Raw genomic sequence first — 20,723 nt, 5'->3', positions numbered from 1 at the left:
ATTACAAAACGGAGTGTCACCAAAAGCTCGCTTTTCTTGTGGTTGCCCTGTAGCTCTTCACTGGTGCTTTGTGTGTGCTGTTGGAGCGTTAGGCTGTTTGCTGCTTCCAAGTCCATTGTTGCTTCTTTCCGAGAAAATTTGAAATAGCTTTTCAAAAAAAAAAAAACCAGTCACAAGGATTGTCACACAGTACACATCCTGTGCTTTGTATCCGGCATGTCAGAATCATGGATTTTACATCTTAAACAGTTACTTTAAATTATAATTAAGAATGGAGTAGTATAGAGCATTAGTTCTAAATGCATTGCATTCTTCCCCAGTCTGCCTGTCAGCATGTTTCTGTGCACCATTTGCCACTGATGGGCTGTGTCTGTGTGTCCGGAGGTGCTGCGGTGTGTCCTGCTGCCTGGCCTAGGCCGAGGGGGTGACTGCACTGTAAGTTTCTGCTGGCAGGTGCACCTGAAGTCCTGTTCTGTGGCATCCAGGATGGGGAGAACTAGGTGCTGAAGTGTGTCCTGACCCTGTCTGAGGAGAAAGCTGGTTGAAACAGGGTCTGGTTTGGGAGCAGGTTCGATGTAATTTCAATAGAAACTTGGTTTGCTGTGCCTTCAGAAAAAAATAAAATGAGAGATTCTGTGGGTAGATGTTTGAGCTAAAGCACTGAGTCTAGTGTTTATTTTGCTGTACTGCTTCATAAGAGATGAGGGCTTCAAATGACACAAAACCTTTAGCTGATTTTTTCTGATAATTTCTAGAATGAGTTATGCTGTCACCGATGTGGGTCTCTGAATTTAACTGTCACCAGTGCACGTCTCTGTTCAATCTGTCAGAAGCTTTTTGTGGTCTTTACCTCAGCGTTGCTGTGCCAAGTCTGCAGCGTGAATTCACCCCACACCTTGGTGCGTTACAGTAACAGGGTGGGAGGTGCACAGAAAAAAAGGGGAAGCCTGAACTACTGCCCAGTTGCACTCAACCAGTTTAAATGTAAATGTCTCATTTCAAGAGCAGCTAAGCTTGCCCCTTCTTCTTCAGTAGATTTGGAAGAAACAATTGAGTTATCTGTGCAATTGTGCCTGAGAATGTATGTATCACTCCCTTAGAGATAAGGCTTTTATTAATAAATCTCTTAGTTAAAGGTTATCAATAAAGATTGTGGTTTGCATGTATATGCGCGTGGATTATAAATGTGTCAATGGGTTTGCGTATCAGAAATAGAGGTCATTACAACCCTTCAGAGGGCATCTCAATGGAATATGCTGAGTATTTGTGTTTCTGGTTCCTGCCCACATATTTGTATATGTGCATATACAGAGGAGGGAGGAATAAAAAGTAGAAGAGGAAAATGAGGAACTGTTTTCAGTGAGGCCTCTTTGAAGAGGACGATGAAATAAACCTGCAGGTTGGGGTCAGTGTGTTTCAGGAGACACTTGTGCGGAGTGCCAGATAGAGGAGGGGCTCGGCAGCTGCCGAGTGGTTTGAGGTGGGACCAGATGGCAAAAAGAGTTAGGGTTTGAGCTTGAGATGAGGGCAGTGTTATTCCATTTCCAAAAACTACTCTAGAAAGCAAGAGATAAATAAATAACACACTTTCTCACAAATATTTTCCTGCTATGGGAGTGTGTGTTTGTAGTAGGAATATGCAACACTGGTGTTGGTTGAGAACCGCAGTTATTTGATTTCCTGCCCCTGTGAAATTTGCTGTAGCTTTTGTAAAATGCATGAAGTTCAGTTTGGAGCAGAGAGTCGACCTTACTACACTTAGATCCAGAGAAAAAAATAATTAAAAAAACCAAAAATAATATATATAGTAGCACTTTGTTTTTTTTTTTTTAATGGAACAGAGATCTTCTCAAGGTGAGCGATGAGTTGACTGGTGGTGTAGTTAGCCTGTAGTAGGTTGGTAATATTAAAAAAAAAATAAAAAAAATAAAAAAAAAATTTAGCTGGCTTCAGAAAGTATGCACATTTGTATCTTTAAATCTTCCCATGTTGCAAATGATTCTCTGTTATCTTGCCAGGGAAGAAGATGTAAATGTGTCGTTGCTGCCATGTAAAGCATTTATTTGCCTTTCTGTATTTTGTTTAACAGCTTAACCTTGAAGCGCATGTTATGAGTTTTTGATACTCAAAAAGACTTCCTATTGTTAATATATAATTTCATTAAGTAGCAATTATAATTCTTCCTTTTAAAACAGAAACTTTAAATCCAAATGAGAGGAAATGTTAGACTTCAGATATTACTGTTAATTTGCAAGGTGAATATAAATTAACTTGATTATACTTTCTAGAATTGCAATATCCTTTGAGACAAATAACTGGAAAATTTACCAGGTAGTCATATAATGTCAGAGACATGGAATCTGTCTTTACAACCCTTGGGATGTCAAGGTGTTTGGAAGGCATCTATCCATCATGATAATAAACGTGTGCTTGTACTAATGCATCCATTCATTCTCTCTTGTTGTTTTGTTTGTTTGTTTCTGGTTGGTTGGTTGTTTTATTTGATGTGGTACCTTTTTGGATGTGGTAACTACCAGTGTCATGGGTATGGATGCCTTGGAAAGGTGATAGCTGCTGTAGTGTATACAGTTTTCATTGAGAATATGACACATGTGTAGGCTTGGGATGGAGATGGTGTGTATCCATTATGACCATTTAATATTTGCTCTGTCCTTCTCTATCTCTAATTTGAGTCTATGCATCCTTAACTTGTTGTTGTTATCCCTGGAAGCGTGGCCCTGTGGCTAATCACGCTTATTAGAGCGCAAGGCTTATTCCTTTTTGATTAACCTTTCTCTGTGCACCCTTGTGGCAATGTAGTTAGGAATATAGGTCCACATGATATACAGAACCAGAGCACTGGAGATTGCTGTGTACTAGAGATATGCAGAAGCACTTTTGTCTGTGTTTGGCAGCTTTTCGGGGTTTGAGGCGAAGAAAATACTGTTATTCTTGATGTTTAGATTGCTTTACAATGCACCGCAGGTTTCATCCCTTGAGGAATTGTGTCAGTAATTGAAAGAGCCATCGTCTCATTTCACTTATCTAAAGCAATCTCAGTCTTCATTTTTATAATTATTGGAAGAGCCCAGCAGCAAAAATGTGATTAGTGATTTCCTAATGCTACGAGAAAACAATGTTTCTAGAATAATATTCTGTATTGAGTCAATGATACAAGTCAAGATTGGTGTGAAAACAGATTAGGAAAATGTCTAAAGAAATTTATCACAATATTTTTCTTCAACACAGCAACATAGTGGATGTCATAGCTATGTTTGGTAACTGAGACCTAAAATGAAAATTCAGGAAGTGAAGCCCTCATAGCTGGGTAATACTGTTGCCCATGTAATAGAAAAAAGCACAGAATCTTTTGTTACTGGAGTGGAGTACACATTCTCGGATCCTGAAGAAATTTAACTACAATGCAATTACAAGGAATTTAAAACCTACCAGTATATTTAGAAAGTATATTCAATAAGTTTTTTTTGAGGGTTTTATTTTCGTAGAAATCATTGTAATCTATTGTATGGACTGCACAAAAAGGTCAAGAAAATATTGTACAATACATATATACAGTTACTGGACAAACAGTTTCTAATTTCACTGATTTCTTTGGTTCACTGCGTTTTAATTAAACTTTGGCTTGCTACCTCAGTAAAACCCCCCTTCTTCAAAGGATCGTTAAGCCATACAAAGTTAATTTGAGCTATGGTAGGGAATGTATAGACATGTTTCTTCATTTTTGTTGTTCCTAACTAGATTATGTATACAACAATTTGTTGTTTTTCATTTTGAACATTACAATGTGTACAGTGACTGGGTATGCAGTAGTGTTGGTGGTGCTGTTACTCAAAGGTAGCAGTGCTCTTTGATTCCTTCATGGTCTGTTCTAGAGGAAAGAGATCGTTCAAGGTCTGTGGGGATCCTCATTTTAATTTTAATGAATTGTCCAGAGCTGATATTGTCTCAAAAGCTTGTAATGCACTCGTTTGCAGTATCTCAATGGATCTTATCCTGAGTTCAAGCTTTTCAGCTGTGAAATGGCGTTTATTGAAGTAAGACTTCAGTCCTCTGTTTATTTCAACTTTGTCCATAAAAGACATAATTAACTTGAAAACATAAAAGGTTGATTGCAAACTGCTTAGTTTCCTTTCTTTTAAATATTCTTATGCCAGTTGTTGTCTGTCATACTAATACTCATTGTTTACTTTATAGGACATAAAATAGTGTCACAGTGTGTTCAGCGGATGTTTAATAAAAATCAGATTAGAATTAAGACTGTATTGTGAGTCATTGAGATATCAGCTCTGTACTTAATATCTTATCTAAATCCCTGTCCATAGCTTTGTAATACAGCTTGCATCTTGTAGTGAAGTTGAGCATAACAGATCTGAACCACTTAGAAGAGTAATAAATACGGAACACATCATTTTGTTCATAAATGGAAAAAAAAATAATACTGCAGAATGTATCTACGTGCTGACAGAACTTGTTTTTCTCTGTATGCAGAAGGAAAAAATATCTTTCTGGGTAAATCCTTATTCTACAGAAACATTCAGAGTGCATACTGCAGTTTTATGATCATTGTTTGTCAGTCCCATAAATAAACTACAGATATGAAGCATGCAGATTTAATGTGGGTATAGAATATATTTCCTGGAAAAACAAAAATGAAAGGATAAAGCCCACCCTGTAACTTAAAGTGAGAACAAAATTGCATGCTCTTAATGCATTCAGGTAGCTGAGTAAACATATAGATAATCTTACTGTCCTGTTCACGTGGGCTACCAAGGAATTTTGTTTCTCTGCTCCTGTTTCCACGGTAATTAGAATTAGATTGGTTTTAGGCTTGGTGTGGGGAAACGAGACTAAGCTAGGAAGCAGTGTTTGTTAGTCTGGAACATATTGAGTCTTTTTAGAAATTAGCTCAAGTCTGCGCTCAAGTTGTTGCTTTTTTGGTTGTTCTTGTTTTACTTCTAGTTATCTTGCAGTGCACAGATCTTTTGCTTGTGGGTAGGCTGTCTGGTGGTACTTGTGCTCTTTGTGTTTATTGTACTGTAGTCCTTAAACCAGAGCTGTGCCTGGATTTTGGTGAATAACTGCATGTGGAAGAGTGAGTTCACGTAACTGCACATGAATAGCTACATTGTCTGGTAAAAAAAAAAAATAATAATCTTTAGCCTATGACTGATATTTTTCCCCATGTTTTTCATATGTGGTAGTGTGGTGTGATTTTTATCAGCACCCACCGTTTAGGATGATTTTTTTGAAAATCCATTCCAAAATCACACTGCTCTTCTGTCATGTGTTCTGCAGTTTTGCATGTGTGTGCGTGTGTATAGAAACATGTAGAATTGTTTTCTTCTGATACTTGTTAATACATTTCCACTGCCGTCATCCCAAGAATTTCTTTCACCCTCTTTGTTTTTTCCAGGAATTGAAGTTGAAAGTAATGTTTTTGGTGGATTATTTTAGTAAGAAAATCCCTTTTTAGCTAATTCCCATGCTGTCACTTTTTTCCCCCCTGTAGCTTGTATTTCACTAACCATAATTTTCCAGTAATAGATTGCAGGAGCTGCAATGAATATTATTATTATAAGATTTTGTACTCTTGACAGTAATGTCACTTCCGAAGGCTCTGAGTATGCGATATTTGTGACATTACTCACACAACATTTAATACTTGCAACTTGTTAAGCAGTTGTCTACCAATTAACAGGGTTATTGTGGTTTTATAGAAATGTCATCCTTGAAGATATTTCAGTTGTTGATTCTCTCTCTCTGAGGTGCACTTAGACCAAAATATATTTGGGGATATCAAGACTTTTTAATTATTCAAGTACAATTGAACTTCACTCTTCTAGGAACGTTTGAGTTAGCAAAATTAAACTTCACAGTAATCTGTGCCTGTGGGGGAGAGCTCCGGGAGGTGTGTCAGGGGCTGCAAACACTTCTGGAGAGAACCAGTTGCTGTAGTGCTTTGCAGGCAGAAAGCACTGAATGATACTAATGCTGGAAGAGCTCGTATTTGCCTCCTTAGGGACAGGCAGTGAATTAGGCAGGCTTACTGCAATGCCCCCTCTGTTTGGCAGCCTTGTACAGCTGGCTGCTCGTGCTATGCCTGGTTCTGCCTGGCCCACCTTGACGGATGTTTGTGTAATGTCTTGTTAACAAATTCTAGTGGTGGGATTTCTGTAATTATCCCTTCTGCCAAGGTTGAAATGTCTTGAGAATTAGAAAATTCTTGGTGTCCAGCCTAAATCTTCATTAGCACAAATGTAAATCAGTTGAATTTCTTGTTCAGCACTTAATGAACTTGAAGAATAGTTGGCCATCATCCTCTTTTTAACCATCTTGTACATTTTTTAAAACTGCCATTTTGTTCCATCTCAGTCTTCCCTCTCATGAAACCAACTTGCTTCAACCTCTTCTCATAGGCATATTTTTAAAAAGATATCTACAGAATTGAGGGTGTTTGTAAAACGATAAAAAATGACAGTTTAAAGTATAGGTATTTATTTTGCATAAAACATCCCTGTCAAAACTATATTTTATCCTTAATACCTCCTAAGCAAGGCTTCTCATTTTCCAGAGAAAATACATAGAAAATAGAAAAATTTGAGCATGTATTAGAAAAATGTTAGAAGATGATACAGAGGCCTACACCAACATATAATGTTTGTTCTTTGCCCCACTTACAATACAGCACATTAAATACAATAACAAAATGTAAACATACCCTTGAATTTGCTGAAGAATTTTTGTACTGGCATTTGATGTCCTTAGTGTCTTAGGAGAAAAAGAGAAGATGAAATCTGAACTTCAGAAAGCATTAAGTCCTGAAATTGTGAAGAGAGGTGACTTAGGGTTTCTGCACTGCGCCTGAACTCCTCTTATTACGATCAGTTGAAGATGACTGACAGCTGTATATGTTTTTCCTCATTTGTAGAAGTATTCCCTTCTTTGGCACCCAATTTGTTACCTTTTTTGTTACTGTTCTGTATACCAGCTTGACAAATCTGTTTCTATGAAATGTGGGGGGGGGGGGGGAAAAGCCTTTCTTAAGAAAGCATGACAAGTACTATTTTTGCAGCCCAGTATTTTAATCTAGATTGAGATGAAAATTGAAGACTCTTTTAGTAAGAGCATACATTGAAACATGAGAGTTTCAAACTGGGTATACAGGGAAAGAAATCCCCATGTGGACAGTGATGGTGTATTGGTAGGTCCTGGAGTAGATGTGCAGACAGCATTGGGCCTGTAGGCTATCTATGTGCATTCACGTGTAGGTTCACAAAACATACATTTCTTTTTAAAGGATGTGCATATACATCTATAAACGTATCACCTGTAAGAACTAAATTTATCTAAATTTTGCTGGTACTTCTATGATCATAAGTCTTACATTTATTGGGAATCATATTTGTACATATTCTCATCATATTCTCTTCTGTTCTTTGTTCAATGTAACCAAAGCTGTTAGAATCATATCATCATTTAGATTGGAAAAGACCCTTAAGATTGTCAGGTTGGACCATCAGCGCTACCAAGTCACCAAACCGTGTCCCTAAGCACCACATCCGCACATCTCTTAATTAACTCCAAGGATGGTAACTACCACTTCCCAGCCTGTTCCGTGCCTAACCACCAGCCTTCCCATGAAGAAATTCTTCCTGATAGCCAACCTAAACCTCTCCTGGTGCACCTTAAGGCCACTTCTTCACGTTTTAACACTTGTCACATGAGAAAAGAGGCAGGCACCCTCTTTGCTGTAGCCTCCTTTCAAGTAGTTGTAGCGTGATGATGCCTCCTCAGCCTCCTGTTCTCCAGACCAAGCAGCCCCAGTTGCCTTGCCTGCTCCTCAGAAGCCGTGCTTTTCAGTCCCTCGCAGCATCGTTGCTCACCTCTGAATGTGTTCCAGCAACTCAGTATCTTTCATGTAGTGAGGGGCCAAAACTGAATGCAGTACTCGAGGTGCATTATCCAGTATAGAATCATGTTAATTTTCCATATTGCATTCCTCAAAATAGTTGTCTGGCCTTTTATTTTAAAAGATTGATTAAATGTGTTCATAAATTTATGTGTGGGTATTTATATCGTTATAATTGGATTGCCCCCAATTTTTCCTTTATGCCCAACGTAATGCCACATGCAATTTTGGCCTAATGTTTTGAGAATACCACTCTGTTTGAGTAAAGCTTTTTATTGGCACTTTGAACTGAGAAAAATCACACCAAAAAGTCTGGTGTTTCAGTATGCTCTTCATCTGTTGCATTTTCTCTGTCCCTTCACTGGGACCCTAGTCCCTTTGAAACTCAGTTAAGCCCTGCTTATTTAGTTATGCCCTAATTTACTTTGGTTTATTGCTCCATTGTCTGTTCTAAGTCACTTGGAAGCACTTATATTTGCTCATGGTATGAGGTCATCTATTATTCTGCAAAATTAAGTTATTGATATTGCTTTATCAATAATACCTAGCTTGTTGGACAAGAGTTTCCATTTTATTTTTGATTGCAGGTATTAGTAGAGCTCATTATGCAGTTGGGATTGGCTTTTCCTCCCCTCCTTGCAGGAATAATCAATATTTTCACTAGCACAGTTAACCCCTCTAAATAAGATATTATATTATTTCACCTTTTTCTTTTCTTAAAAATAGTTTATTTCAGTATGCTTGAATTGACATGTTATATGCTTTAACTGGGAGGAAATACACTGCTATGCTGTTGATTCTGTTCATTCAGGTAACGTAGGAGCTAAGGATGACCACAATTTGCATTATTTGCTGTGTTTAGTATCGTAGAGGAAGGAGTTTGGTGCAATTAATGGGAACAGTATGTATGGTTATTTTATTGGTAACTGAATCCATTGACTGGAGAATTTGTTCACTGTTTACAAACTTGAACAAGTGAGGAACTCTTAAATTTGCAGAACAGGAGCAGATGACTCGACATATGGTGTATAATCCTCAACAAGAAACTAGAAATAAGAATAGGCAATAGAACTTTGAGTTTTCTGTAGCTAATGTGCTCTGTATTTGAAAAGCATTGCAAGATCTCAAGTTGTGCTGAGAAAAAAGAATTTGTTTTACTAAACGAATTAATACTGAAACATTAGCAATTTTACAGTTCCAGGAATTTATTTTACCTAGGTAGTCTTTCATTGTATTCAGTGTAGTTTTAATTTAATTAATGTTCATATAAATATACACTTTTTGTAGTTTGGAAAAGTTGTTTAAAGGGAGGACACTGGAAAATGTTACATACAAAAACATTTTGGAGATGAAGCCTTGGAAATCTGATGGTGTAAGCGATATCAAGAGACTGCGTCATCTGATCTGTACCATATTCAAAATCAGCACTCTGAATTTCTAGAGGCTTGAGTTCAGACAATTGAAAATGCTGGAAAAGACATTATCAGGGGCTTTTTTTTTTGTTTGTATTAAATCCTTTGTTTGCAATCCCTGTACCAGAAAGTAATTTCACCTTCTGTTTTTGTCCTGCCTCAGTGTGTGCATATTAAAATAAATGCATCTTCTCCATGCATGAGCACAGCTTGCATTAATGATAATGGAGTTTTTATATGCGTGTTGAAAGGCATTCATACCTAATGTAATATTGTATTTCTAATGCTGCAGAAGTCAGCACTGATGTATTCTGTTTGTTTTTGCTCTCTGAATCAACACCACTGTTATAGTTGAACAGAATTCCTGCAGCTGTACGTACCTGCTCAGGAAGCTGGCAAATCTGGTTTTGAAAATGTTTTTAGTAGCTTTGTTTTATTTGATTAATAAATCATAGGGCATTTTCATTATAGTTAAGCAGATAGAAGTTAGGTCCGAGATTATATGCAGGCTATCAAATCAAGTCACATTGAATAGGTTTAATAGGCAAGTTGTTAAAAAATAATCAAAACTCCAATTTAGCTTTTGTTTAAGAAAGAAAAAAACCTCTTCAGAATATACATGTGATGTGGTGATTTTTAGAAAACGTTAGAAGAGATACATACAGCTCAGCCTTTCAATCTATATTTAGGAAATGCCTTTGTTTTAGATGCTTGCATAAAAACAGCTTACCTTGTGCTGTGCTTCATGGCCCTTAATCTGGTGAAACAAAGAACATGTTACACAAGCTGTTTTTGCTGATGGAAGCACCGGATACTGTGAGTGACTACTGTAAGTTTCGTGGGTCTGCGAATTACACACAACTTAAAATAACTCAAATAACTTTTGTAAAGTAAATAAAGCCAGACTAGTTTTATCCAATATTGACATTTATATTTATAAAAAGTGAAAAATGAAGAGAAAACAATGTTGGGTGTGTTGTTTTTTTTTGTTTGTTTGTTTTTTTTTGTTTTGTTTTTTAAAAAATCTTGGTCTTCTGTGCACCATGAGAAATCATCTTTAGACTTCTGTTTTAAGAGTCACTTAGTATATTCTAACAGAAGTGGATGTACAATGTTCTCAGTTTGCTTTTTTTAATTATACAGTTGTGTAGACAATGGCTTAAAGTGTTAAAGGTGCTTGCTGCTGTGGATAACTACATGTCAAGGCAAAACAAGCTTTTGGGTAACCACAGTGATACTGGGGACTAATAGGATTTAGAAAATTACAATGTGGTTTATGTGGACTCTTGTAATGACAATATTCGTGACACAGATGGAGGACAGTGTTTTAGTGTCTACCATCAGTGAATATTAAGAATTTACCAATGTACTGCACTTGACCTTTTTCGTGGTTACCAATAGGGTGAGTGCCAAGGTTTTTTCTAACAGAAACATATGTAACTCTCATTTTGCAAGGCACCCATAAAGGTCAAAACCAGCTGTAGTTCAACTGAACAAAAAGGATCAGCTCCCTTGCTTCTTCAGCGATGCACAATGCCACAGGTATGTTGGGCAGGAGAGAGAGAGAGTTGTACCTCGCAGAAGGGAGGCTGCACAGCAAACAAAAGAAAGGATTTCCTGGTCATAAGTAGTACACTAAAGCACTTCGACTCAGCACGACTTGATGACTGAGAAGTACTGGCTTATGCATGAGTATTTTATTTATCAATACATACACTGTTCTGGAAGGCAATTTTTTTGTTTTTCTTAAGGGATTTTCTTTAATAACCTCACAATTTCAGCCATCCCTTTTTATTTAATTGAGAGTGTGTTGCTGTCTAGCCTCAAGTAAAGCTAGCTAACCCTGTCATTTTACCTTCTTGAGTGCAGTTTGACGTTACATGATTATCAGCCCAGAGACAGTTATCATACAACAATAATAAGCTAACACAGCTGTGTGAGCAAATTTAATTAACTGCAAAAAAAAAAAGGAACTCTGCTTTTTCCTGCCTTGGCCAACATCTGAAACATGTAGCTGGTATGGAAGTTGTGTGCTCTAGGAAATACTTTAGAATAAATACAAGCTGCCTCCATTTCTCTCTAGGGATTATCTGCAGTCGTTAGGATTCCATATTCTGATTTTGGAACCACTGTTATTGTGCTTTCGTGACTTCTCACGTGTTGCATTTGTACTTAGTTTTTAATCCAACACTGTAGTTTTACTATGAAACCTTATCTGAGGTTTTTATATGGCATAGGTGCTAAAGAAAATAACAAAGGTTGCATCTCCCAACATGTCTTCCCGAATATTTTCAGCTGCAGCAGCTGTGGATTTTATCAGGTAGCGTGAAATAAGCTGCAGTATGAATGTCTACAGCCCAGGCAGGTAGTGTGAAATATGTTGCAGTATGAACATCTACAGACCGTGCAGAGTGAGCACCTCACCCGGGTGCTGTACCACCTGGCTCTCCGTGCTCCACCAGCTCTTGCTTCCGCACTCACTCCAAGCACCAGTAGGCAGCCTGTTTCCAGCCTGATCACCAGCACCACGTGCGTTGTTTCTCTAGACGCTAGATAGAGATGCAGTTTTGAATCATGAAATAAATACATAATGTATTGTTTTCTTTGCATTTTATTTACAGTCTGGCTTATATATATATATTTTTTTGATTAAATGCTCTAATGAAGAGACTCCCTCTGCTACCTTTTTTTCTCCTCCGGAGTCAGTATTCCTCACCCCATCACTCCAGTTTCTGTGTTTCATGTTCTTGACATTTAACAGTCTTTGAAGTTTATGGTGTCCAAGCTGTAACTTAGGTATTATTTTTGAGTACCTGAGATAAGCTTGGGTTACTCATGGTATGAATTTTAGCTTGCTTTTGACTTGTAGTGGAGGGATATATTTTTACTTCGAAACTAAGGAAAGCTCATGTGGAATAAGTAGGTCTTGGAAAAAAAAAAAATCAAAAAACTGGGGGTGGTATATCTGTATGTTAAATATATGTTTTAAATGAATGTTTGTGGGTGGGTTTTGTTTGTCATTTTTGTTTGTTTTCTTCAAAAATAAGGTGAAGTACTGTTGTTGTGTAGGAAAAAAAACAACAATCTTTTGATTTAGCAGGGTACCCTGGCTGATTTTACCAAAAGGTTTGGAATTATTTACATCAAAAAGGCACTTAAAGTGATTTTTAAATTATACCTTCCTGAAGGTGCCTGTGTGTGATACAGGGAGGGACGGGGTTTTCGCTAGTGATACTAGAAATAATTTTAAGGCATTTCTTAAGCTTTCTTAGGGCACTGCTTAGGAACTGTCAATCACTTGAATGATTCTGATAGCATTTTGGGGGGCATACTTCTGTCAGAACAGGAGGCTTTTTGAAAAACTGCACAAAATGTTTTAAATCGGTGTCAGGTAAACAATGTCAATCGATCTGCCACTTGTGAGTAAACTGCTGCACTATTCCTAAGGAATGATTAAATACTAATGAAATTAGCAGTTGCCCCATCTTGACTCCCCTTCTTGTGTGCTTCTCTGACCTAATTTTCAATGATGCTAAGATACCACAAGAAAGTTTACCCGAAACGTTTTTTCTCTGTTAGTACTGATGACATTTGGGACTTGGGAGAACATGTCTGAAGACCTATTGCAATCTGATCAGAACTAATTGGATCTGTTGGATGGATTAAAATTTGTTTTAAAAACAGATTAACAGTACTTCTGTTTAATTAATCTTCAGAATAAAGTGAAAACAGTGTCTGTTTTAGCAGTGTATTACCAGTGTGATGAAAACAAACATTATAACTGAGCTTAATGCTCATTATTGCTATTAGAATTGTCTACTATTTTTTAAATATGCTGGTATAAAACCAAGGCTGGGGTGACTCTGCTTTCTTTGTTTCAGGTGCTGTTGTCAGGACTGATTGGTGTTGTTTCATGGAAGAGGCCCCTTTCGCTTGTGGTGAGTGCCTGTGTGGCTTTAATCAGTCCTGTTTTACAGACTGTATATAAGTGACTAAAGGGTTCTGTAGAAGTAACTCCTAGTGGTTTTGTCTATAGGTAGACCTCTGCCTATTGACTTTGTAGTTTTAAATGTTGATATTTTCTCCCATTGGAAATGTTACGTATTGACTTGAGTAAGTCTTCAAAGCTTTACTATGGACCTTGTGGCTTTTCATTATATTACTGGTTAATGATCAATTCCAACCTGGTAAACTAGATTGAATTCCTATATGCTACTGCAGTTTGTGTATGTGCTAGTGTAATGTAACATTACAGGTGCTTACAAAACATTATAACTGAAGAAAAGAAGGTTTAAAAATATTATTGGTTTTGAAATGTTTCCACTTAGTGGGTAGATCATATTTGTTAATGACAACCTTTATTTCATCTTGTAAAGATAACACATGGAGTCAGCTGTTCTTATGCGCAGCATTGAGTTTGAATAGGGATGTATCTAAACTGTATGAAATGGTACTAATTTTGCATGTGTGATTTAGGAAGTAATTGAACAAAGCCTCAGTGTTATGCATTTGAGAAATATTTAGTGGTCTTTCCTTAATCTGAAGTAGACAGCAGTCTGAGCGGAGTAATTAATTATGTTTCAATTTGTCCAGTAGGCTTCTCAAGTATAGATGCTTTCTCAGAGAAAGCAAAATGATATATGTGTAGCCTGTCCCTTAAGGGGATGTAGAGATTAATTTGGGAAAATAATTTTATTTGCTAAGAGTGAGTAAAACAAGATCTTGGGTGTACTTGATTCTAGAAGAAAAAACAGTGCTAAAAATCCAAAATACATCTGTGATAATTAGATACACATTGCATACTTAGTGACATTTTATGTATTTCTAATACACGTTACAGAAACTGGAACACCTGGAGCAAATAAAAGGTGGTACTGTTTTGGTTAATTTTCAGCAGGAATAGTATAAGTTCTGTTTATAATTAATACTGCTATTAATAGACCTGAAATTGATTGCCACTTAGAGTATTTCACATGCTTATAAGGTCTTATAATCAAACATTGATTAAAATGCACCAAATGATTTGATATAGTTGAGTGCTAACTCATAAGTTAACGAATTTAATTTAAAGGTCTCATTAAGAGACCTTCCCTGTTATTAAATAAATAAATAAAATTTGGTGCTTCCTCATTATATGTTTAGGCATTTAAAATACTAAAGTTGAAATACATGAAAACTTTCTTTTTTCACTGTATGTGTCCATTTGAGTGCCATGAGCAGCATGATATGTGAATGTGATTGTACTGAGGTAACTGGGTGTGCATTTATGATGTAGAGATTATGCATGTGCTGTGCTGAATCTGTGGACTTGTGTGTTATAATCAAACATCGTGAGGATTTCTCTGTACAAGACTTTCTATCCCAAAACTAAGGGTTAGCACTTCTTTTCGTGTATTCTTATGTCTGTTACTTTTTAATTTTCCTGTGTGTCAATGCATGAATTCACTTTGTAGATGTCACTCTCACAAGCACTTCTCTATATAAGCCTTATTTCAGGGGTAATATTATTGCATTACTGTAATGTCTAGTTTAATGTCTAAGTAATGGCTAGTTTGGCTGATAATCATGTTCTACATCCATGTAGCTTGAAAACTAGTTTTAACATGTAATGTGCTTAATTAATGCAGAAATAAACTTTTAAAAACTTGCAGCATATATTTATAAATGGAAAAACTATCAGTGTGATTTGGGTGCAATTTAGGTTTATAAAACAGATTTTCATTCAACACACAGAAAAGTAGTACTTTGTGTTTAGAGCACGGATTCCATTTTCCCTTAGTACAGTCTAAGACTGCAATTGAAAGAGAAGAAGGAACTTGTAATATTTTAGCAAGTGTTTTTTTTTTTTTTTTTTAGTTCTCCGCTGTCAGTGCCTACTCATTCAAGTATGCAGAGTTCTTTTTGAGTTAATTCTCAAGTCATGTTATCTATATGTTGTTTTTCGTCTGAGGTGTTAAGAGGAATACTTCTTGAAATGGTTTGTAGCTGAACATAAACTTTGTTCTTTTCCATTTTATTCTTCTTATTCAAACATGTATGCTACAGTGGCATGATTTGTGTTCCTATCAATAAATCTTTATTGTTACTGTTCCTCTGAAAAAGTGTTTTATTTTGGCGATGCTTCTGAATATTTTGTTATTTTGTAATGCCAGAGTATATAATGAGAAAAACCTGCGAAAGGTTGATGTAATAGACATTCAAGCATTTGAATCCATAATTTATTAAGAAGTTCATTATAAATCTACTTTAGGGACTCAATAAATTCAGGGTGATGACTTACCCATGTAAATGCCTATTAGATACAAGGGTCATGCCTTTTTTTTTTATTCATTGCTCGAAGAGAGGCACTTCATAACCCCCCTCTTATGGTGGGCCACATGAAGATCATACTTAAAGTGTAAAGAGTGAAATATGTAAAATATTGAAGACAGAGAAGTTTAGAACAGTTCTATTTTAATTGTGAAATAGTTTGAAAAACACATTATTTATATTTATTTTATTTGAAGTCACAAAGGTGATGATTTGACAATAATAAAAATGGTCTAATATATTTTACCAACAAAAACCTTTTTAAAGTTTTATTTTTCTAACAAAAACTTTTTAAACAGCAGAGATGTTAGAGCACTGCCCAAAGCAGGAGGAAGTAAAAGAACATGAATGTAAACACAATTCCATATTTGTGTTTAACAAAAGGCAGACGTAGTCCTTCAAAGTTGTACCGTTTTCATGTTGGAGTATATCCTTAGAGCACTACCAAATTATGGGCAACAGCAGAAGCAGATTAATATTTGAGTATAGCACTTCTGGTAATGGTACTCTGTTAGTAATGTAAATAGTAATGTGCTTGCACCAACTTCAGGGATGATTTACCAGTGCTGTTATGTATCCTAATATTTATGAACAGTAGAAAAATGTTGTGCCTTTGAGGTTGTGTTACATAAACTATCTAGATGATATTTTTCTTCTACCTGCACTTAGTCTTGGAGAACTGCAGTATTCATTATGTGTAGAATACAGATACCTACTGTGCCTTCTTAGCCATTTTTACAGTTCTCTCTGTCTTTTAGAAAGTGATAGCATATGGTTTAGCAATTTAAGTAGAAGAACTAATGAATCATAAATGTTGATGAATGTATGTATTTGAATAAAGATAACGATCATACTGCAGATGATGGTGTGAAATCTTAAATTTCTGGGAAAAAGCATTGTTGCTTAGTAGATATGCTGAAAACTTCAGTATGATTTGAATTAATAGATATCTACTCATGAAATATGCTATATTTTTCAGTAATGTATTGATGTATTTTTTAAAAAATGAAAATAATAGTGAATGTAGAAGTGCTTAGTCTTTCCCAATTTTTCTAGACAGAGTATTGGTCTGTGTTTCTCCTTGTACTTAACTGACATGCCTAAAATTACACTGCAGAGAATTCTTTTTAACCAATTATGTTCATGGAGGGGGAAAAAAAAAACGTATTTCAAATTACTAGCTGCTGTTCTTTGTCTGCAAAACAATTTTCAGCTGCATTATGTATTCTGCTGTGAGATTCATGTAGTCACTTAATAATGAAAAGTAATTTGTGCTTCGTATATGCATGCTAATGGAGCTTCAATTAATCTATTAGCACAAAGTAATATTAGATTCAAATCAATGTTATTAAAGTGGTGAGATGACTGTGTTAATAAGGATGTATTAGCATTGGCAGGTAAATATTGCCTTTGAAAAAGTGTGCATAAGCAATATAGCAATATGTTTCAAAAAGGAAAAAAATATCTGCATTTTTCCTTAAAAATCTGGACAGCGTGTCCAGATCAATGAGTTAACCCCTTTGAACATGACAAGCAACGTGCATTAAAAATGGTTTAAAATTTACCGCAATCTGTGAATATTTTTCTTTCTTTTTGGTACACTAGTAGAATTTTGTCTGAGCATACCATTACTCTTTAATAGTTACTATTATGCTGTTTACAAATACGAGAAACTTATGAGTGTCAATTACAGTTAGTAAGAGGAAGAAACAGTGACTAAAAGGCAATATACTGTTTCATTTAGTGGTGTTGATCTCATGAGTCTGGTTACTTAGTTATTTCAGTTGCTACAGTACTATTGGAGGAGTACATGACATACAGATTCAGATTTTTAAATTTCTTGATAGATTGTTTACTGTTGGAGTGTAATGACTGCAAATTGATTACATGATGACATTGGAACCACATCTTGCTTATGATTTTTTTCATCAAATTTCTTAGTATTCAAATCTCTTAAAGGATTTCACTGAATAAAAATTCTTCAAACATCTACTGATGTTTGATGTTTACTGCATCTTCTTCCGTTTCTTATTTGAGAAGCACTGGTTTTGTGTGTTGGCTCTGATAAGTGGTGGTAGTGATTTGACTTTTGCCCTCTGGCACAACAGACTTGTGAGAGACTCGTGAGAAGGGTATGGCCTCTGCTGTCCTTGAAAATAATTTTTTATAGATATGTACATTTCAATTCCCGTATTGGATTTCATTTAAGGTTTTCCATGAACCAAAGTTCTGGACCTGGAGAACTACTGAAGAAATGGTGATTAACTTAGTATCTCATACTACAACTAAGAAAAGTGAATAGTGAATATAAATGTTTTCTTGGGCATCTTTTTATTTTTTTTAATCCACTGTCAACATCTGCTTAGACAGATGTCAGGGAGATGTTTAGGATGAAGTTTGGTGCGAAGTATAAATAACGCATGGAAGACAGTTGCAGAAAAAAAGGGCCATTTAAAAAATGAAGGAATATAAAGCTAGACTGTGGAGAATTCCTATTTATAAATTATAGCCAAACAAAAAAGTCTGTCATCTAGTAAAATTTTCGCTTGTTAAATTCATTTGGCATGCCAATCTAAACTGCACTGCAGTGCTCTGTAGACACTGAACTATATTTATGTATCAGATCTCCAAGAGAAGCCATTCATTTTTCAGCGGTTATCGATTCTTCTTTAATCATTTAATTACTGATCCTTTCCTTTAGTGTCAATAAAAATGTTTTTAGGAATTCTATAGAGCTCTGATAAGACAGGTTTTCACCACTGCTGTCTTCTGCTTCTCTTTCCATAGCAATGGATTTAGCTTTATTTTTTATTAATATTTGAAAATGTAGATAAGACTGCTTCTGTGATTCGCTTGTGCAAAGTCATATGCTTTTGCTGTTTGTTTATTTTTTGACATTTTAATGTGCGATTTCACAGTTACTTGTGGAATTATCTTACAAGGCTTGCTTTAGGCCAGCTGAACATACACATGGATGGCGGGAATAATTTCTCGTTCTGTAACTTGATCAGCTTTTCTATTTCACTGAATTGTCTATAAAAATACAAAAATGGATACGTCAGTTTTCAAAGTGATATAAAGTAGTAAAGACTCTTTGTTTTTTACCGGTCTTCTATATAGTAAAAAGGAGACTGTGATGAAGATTGGAAGTAAATACCAATTCACATAGGTTTCCTATTTATTTTCAGATATTTCTTTGGAGAAAAAAAGAGGACCAAATACTGAAAAGATGTTTCATTTGCTCTATAATTAGGATTAAAAAAATATATATTGCTTTTTTAGGATAAAAAAAATATCTTGCTTTGGTGACTAATAAAAACAAAGAAAAATCAATTATTTGTTCCTACTAGGCAGTAGATGAAATAATTGTTGCAAATCTTGTTATCGCTAATTCCCATGTAATAAATGTCAAAGCAGTTGCTGTGAATGTCTGTCATACAGTAATAAGCAGTTATATATCCTTTGTATTTTAAAAGCAGGCAGGTCTATGTCTAATCTTCTCTTGTGTTGCTATTTTCCAGTGTATTTTCAGCACTGAATTGAGTGTTCAAACTGAAAACCCAAATTTATATTTCATGTTCTATATCAATTTACTTGAAAATTCTATTTACATATCCTTGTGTTCATCCAAAAATATTTCCATTATCAAAGTTGAATGAATCCATGTTTTTGTCATCATATCTCCCTTTTTTGCCGTAAGAGATTTTGTCCATTTGCCTGATTTTATTTCTTCAGTATATTTAAATCAAATTTGCATACAGAATTATACACACATACTTCTGACAGTAGAAATGCATATTGAGGTTGAAACGTAAAAACAGGAAAAATAAAGGTTGAAATGTAGAAGTGTAAAAGCAGGTTATTTAAAAAACAAGGTTGGCCAAGACATATGTCAGTGCTTTGTGGATTCTTTAGTTACCTAAATCATTGCTGTTTTGTTAGTTTTTTAGTGCATGATCTTCCTCAGGTGAAACAACCTGTTCCCTGGCAGTGAAGTTGCATCCATATATTCCTTGCAATTGATCTGTCTTTATTATTCAGAAGGAATCTCTTTTATAGGGCATTCTGTCAGTCCTTCTCCGGACTGTAGTTTGAGAAACTTGTGCCTTAGCCAGCCAAATACTTGGATTCTTACTCAGATATCTTCTCAACAACCATTTCATTTCAAACCTTATTTCTGCCTTTTGAACTTTTAAATTAGGTAAATAAGGGAAAAACTACCTGCTAATTTTCAAGCATAGTGCTTAAAGGTGTCAGGATTATTTTTTTTAAACTACTTTTGCATTGCTTATATGTGTTCAAAATTAATTTTGGTACCAGGTACCTACTTTCATATATAGTTGACATTTGAAACATGGCTTACTGAATGAGGACTGTTTGATTCCTGTTGGACTGCGGAAAGTTGTTTTCATGTATCTGTGATTTTTCTACTTGACTTCAGAAAGCTGAAATAGAGCACTGTCAATTCTGATGCTTGAGGAAAGAAAATGTGATCCCAGACTCTGTGCTGGAGAGGAGAGGGGTCCATTATCTGAAGGAAGGAAGGGACCTCCTGATATGCTAAGAGGCAGAATAAAAAATATAAAAATAAAAATAGTTATTTTAAAAGGCAAAACAAAACTCCTGAACTAGGAATCATGATCAGATCTGACTGGATTTTTTTATTTTTTTTTCTCAAGAAGAGACTTGGTTTTGGCAGCTGGAATAATAATAAATAGATGATCTCTGTAGTGAAGAGACTATTTTTAGCATAAATGGATCAGGACTGTGGGAGAAAAAAACAAGTAAACATAAATGCGCACACCTGGGAGAGTTGCAGAGCCTAAAGGCATCTATCACCTTGTATGCCATTGTTGCCATTGATAGCTTGTGTAATGTTGAGATGGAGAATATCACCCTGCTTATCCCTTGATCACTCTCTGCAATATAATTTCAGCATGTATATTCTTCGGGTTTGTTAGTCAGGATGTTTATTAGGAGCCATGCTATTAGACAAATGCTCATCTTTGAGGCTGTGGTATTAGTTTAAAGGTTAACAAGACTTTGTGTAAAAACATTACGTCTTAAGTTAT

At 35.6% G+C, this 20,723-nt stretch overlaps 1 protein-coding gene across 8 annotated transcripts in view; it reads left to right on the top strand.

Annotated features, from left to right (window-relative positions):
- ENTREP2 (endosomal transmembrane epsin interactor 2) overlaps window positions 1–20,723 on the top strand; it is a 136,232-nt gene that overhangs the window by 33,480 nt on the left and 82,029 nt on the right. For all 8 annotated transcript variants that reach the window (XM_068696035.1, XM_068696036.1, XM_068696034.1 and 5 more), the window contains exon 2: window positions 13,224–13,280. Coding sequence is in view for 5 of the 8 variants with exons in the window: in XM_068696033.1 (XP_068552134.1) it covers window positions 13,224–13,280 (57 nt within the window). In the remaining 3 variants the exon portion in view is untranslated. The remainder of the gene's footprint in view (window positions 1–13,223; window positions 13,281–20,723) is intronic.

Source organism: Anas acuta, chromosome 12, assembly GCF_963932015.1.
Source record: "Anas acuta chromosome 12, bAnaAcu1.1, whole genome shotgun sequence".
NCBI classification, from domain to species: Eukaryota; Metazoa; Chordata; class Aves; order Anseriformes; family Anatidae; genus Anas; species Anas acuta.
Note: the sequence above shows the minus strand (reverse complement) of the source record. Positions and strands in the feature narration are given on the sequence as shown.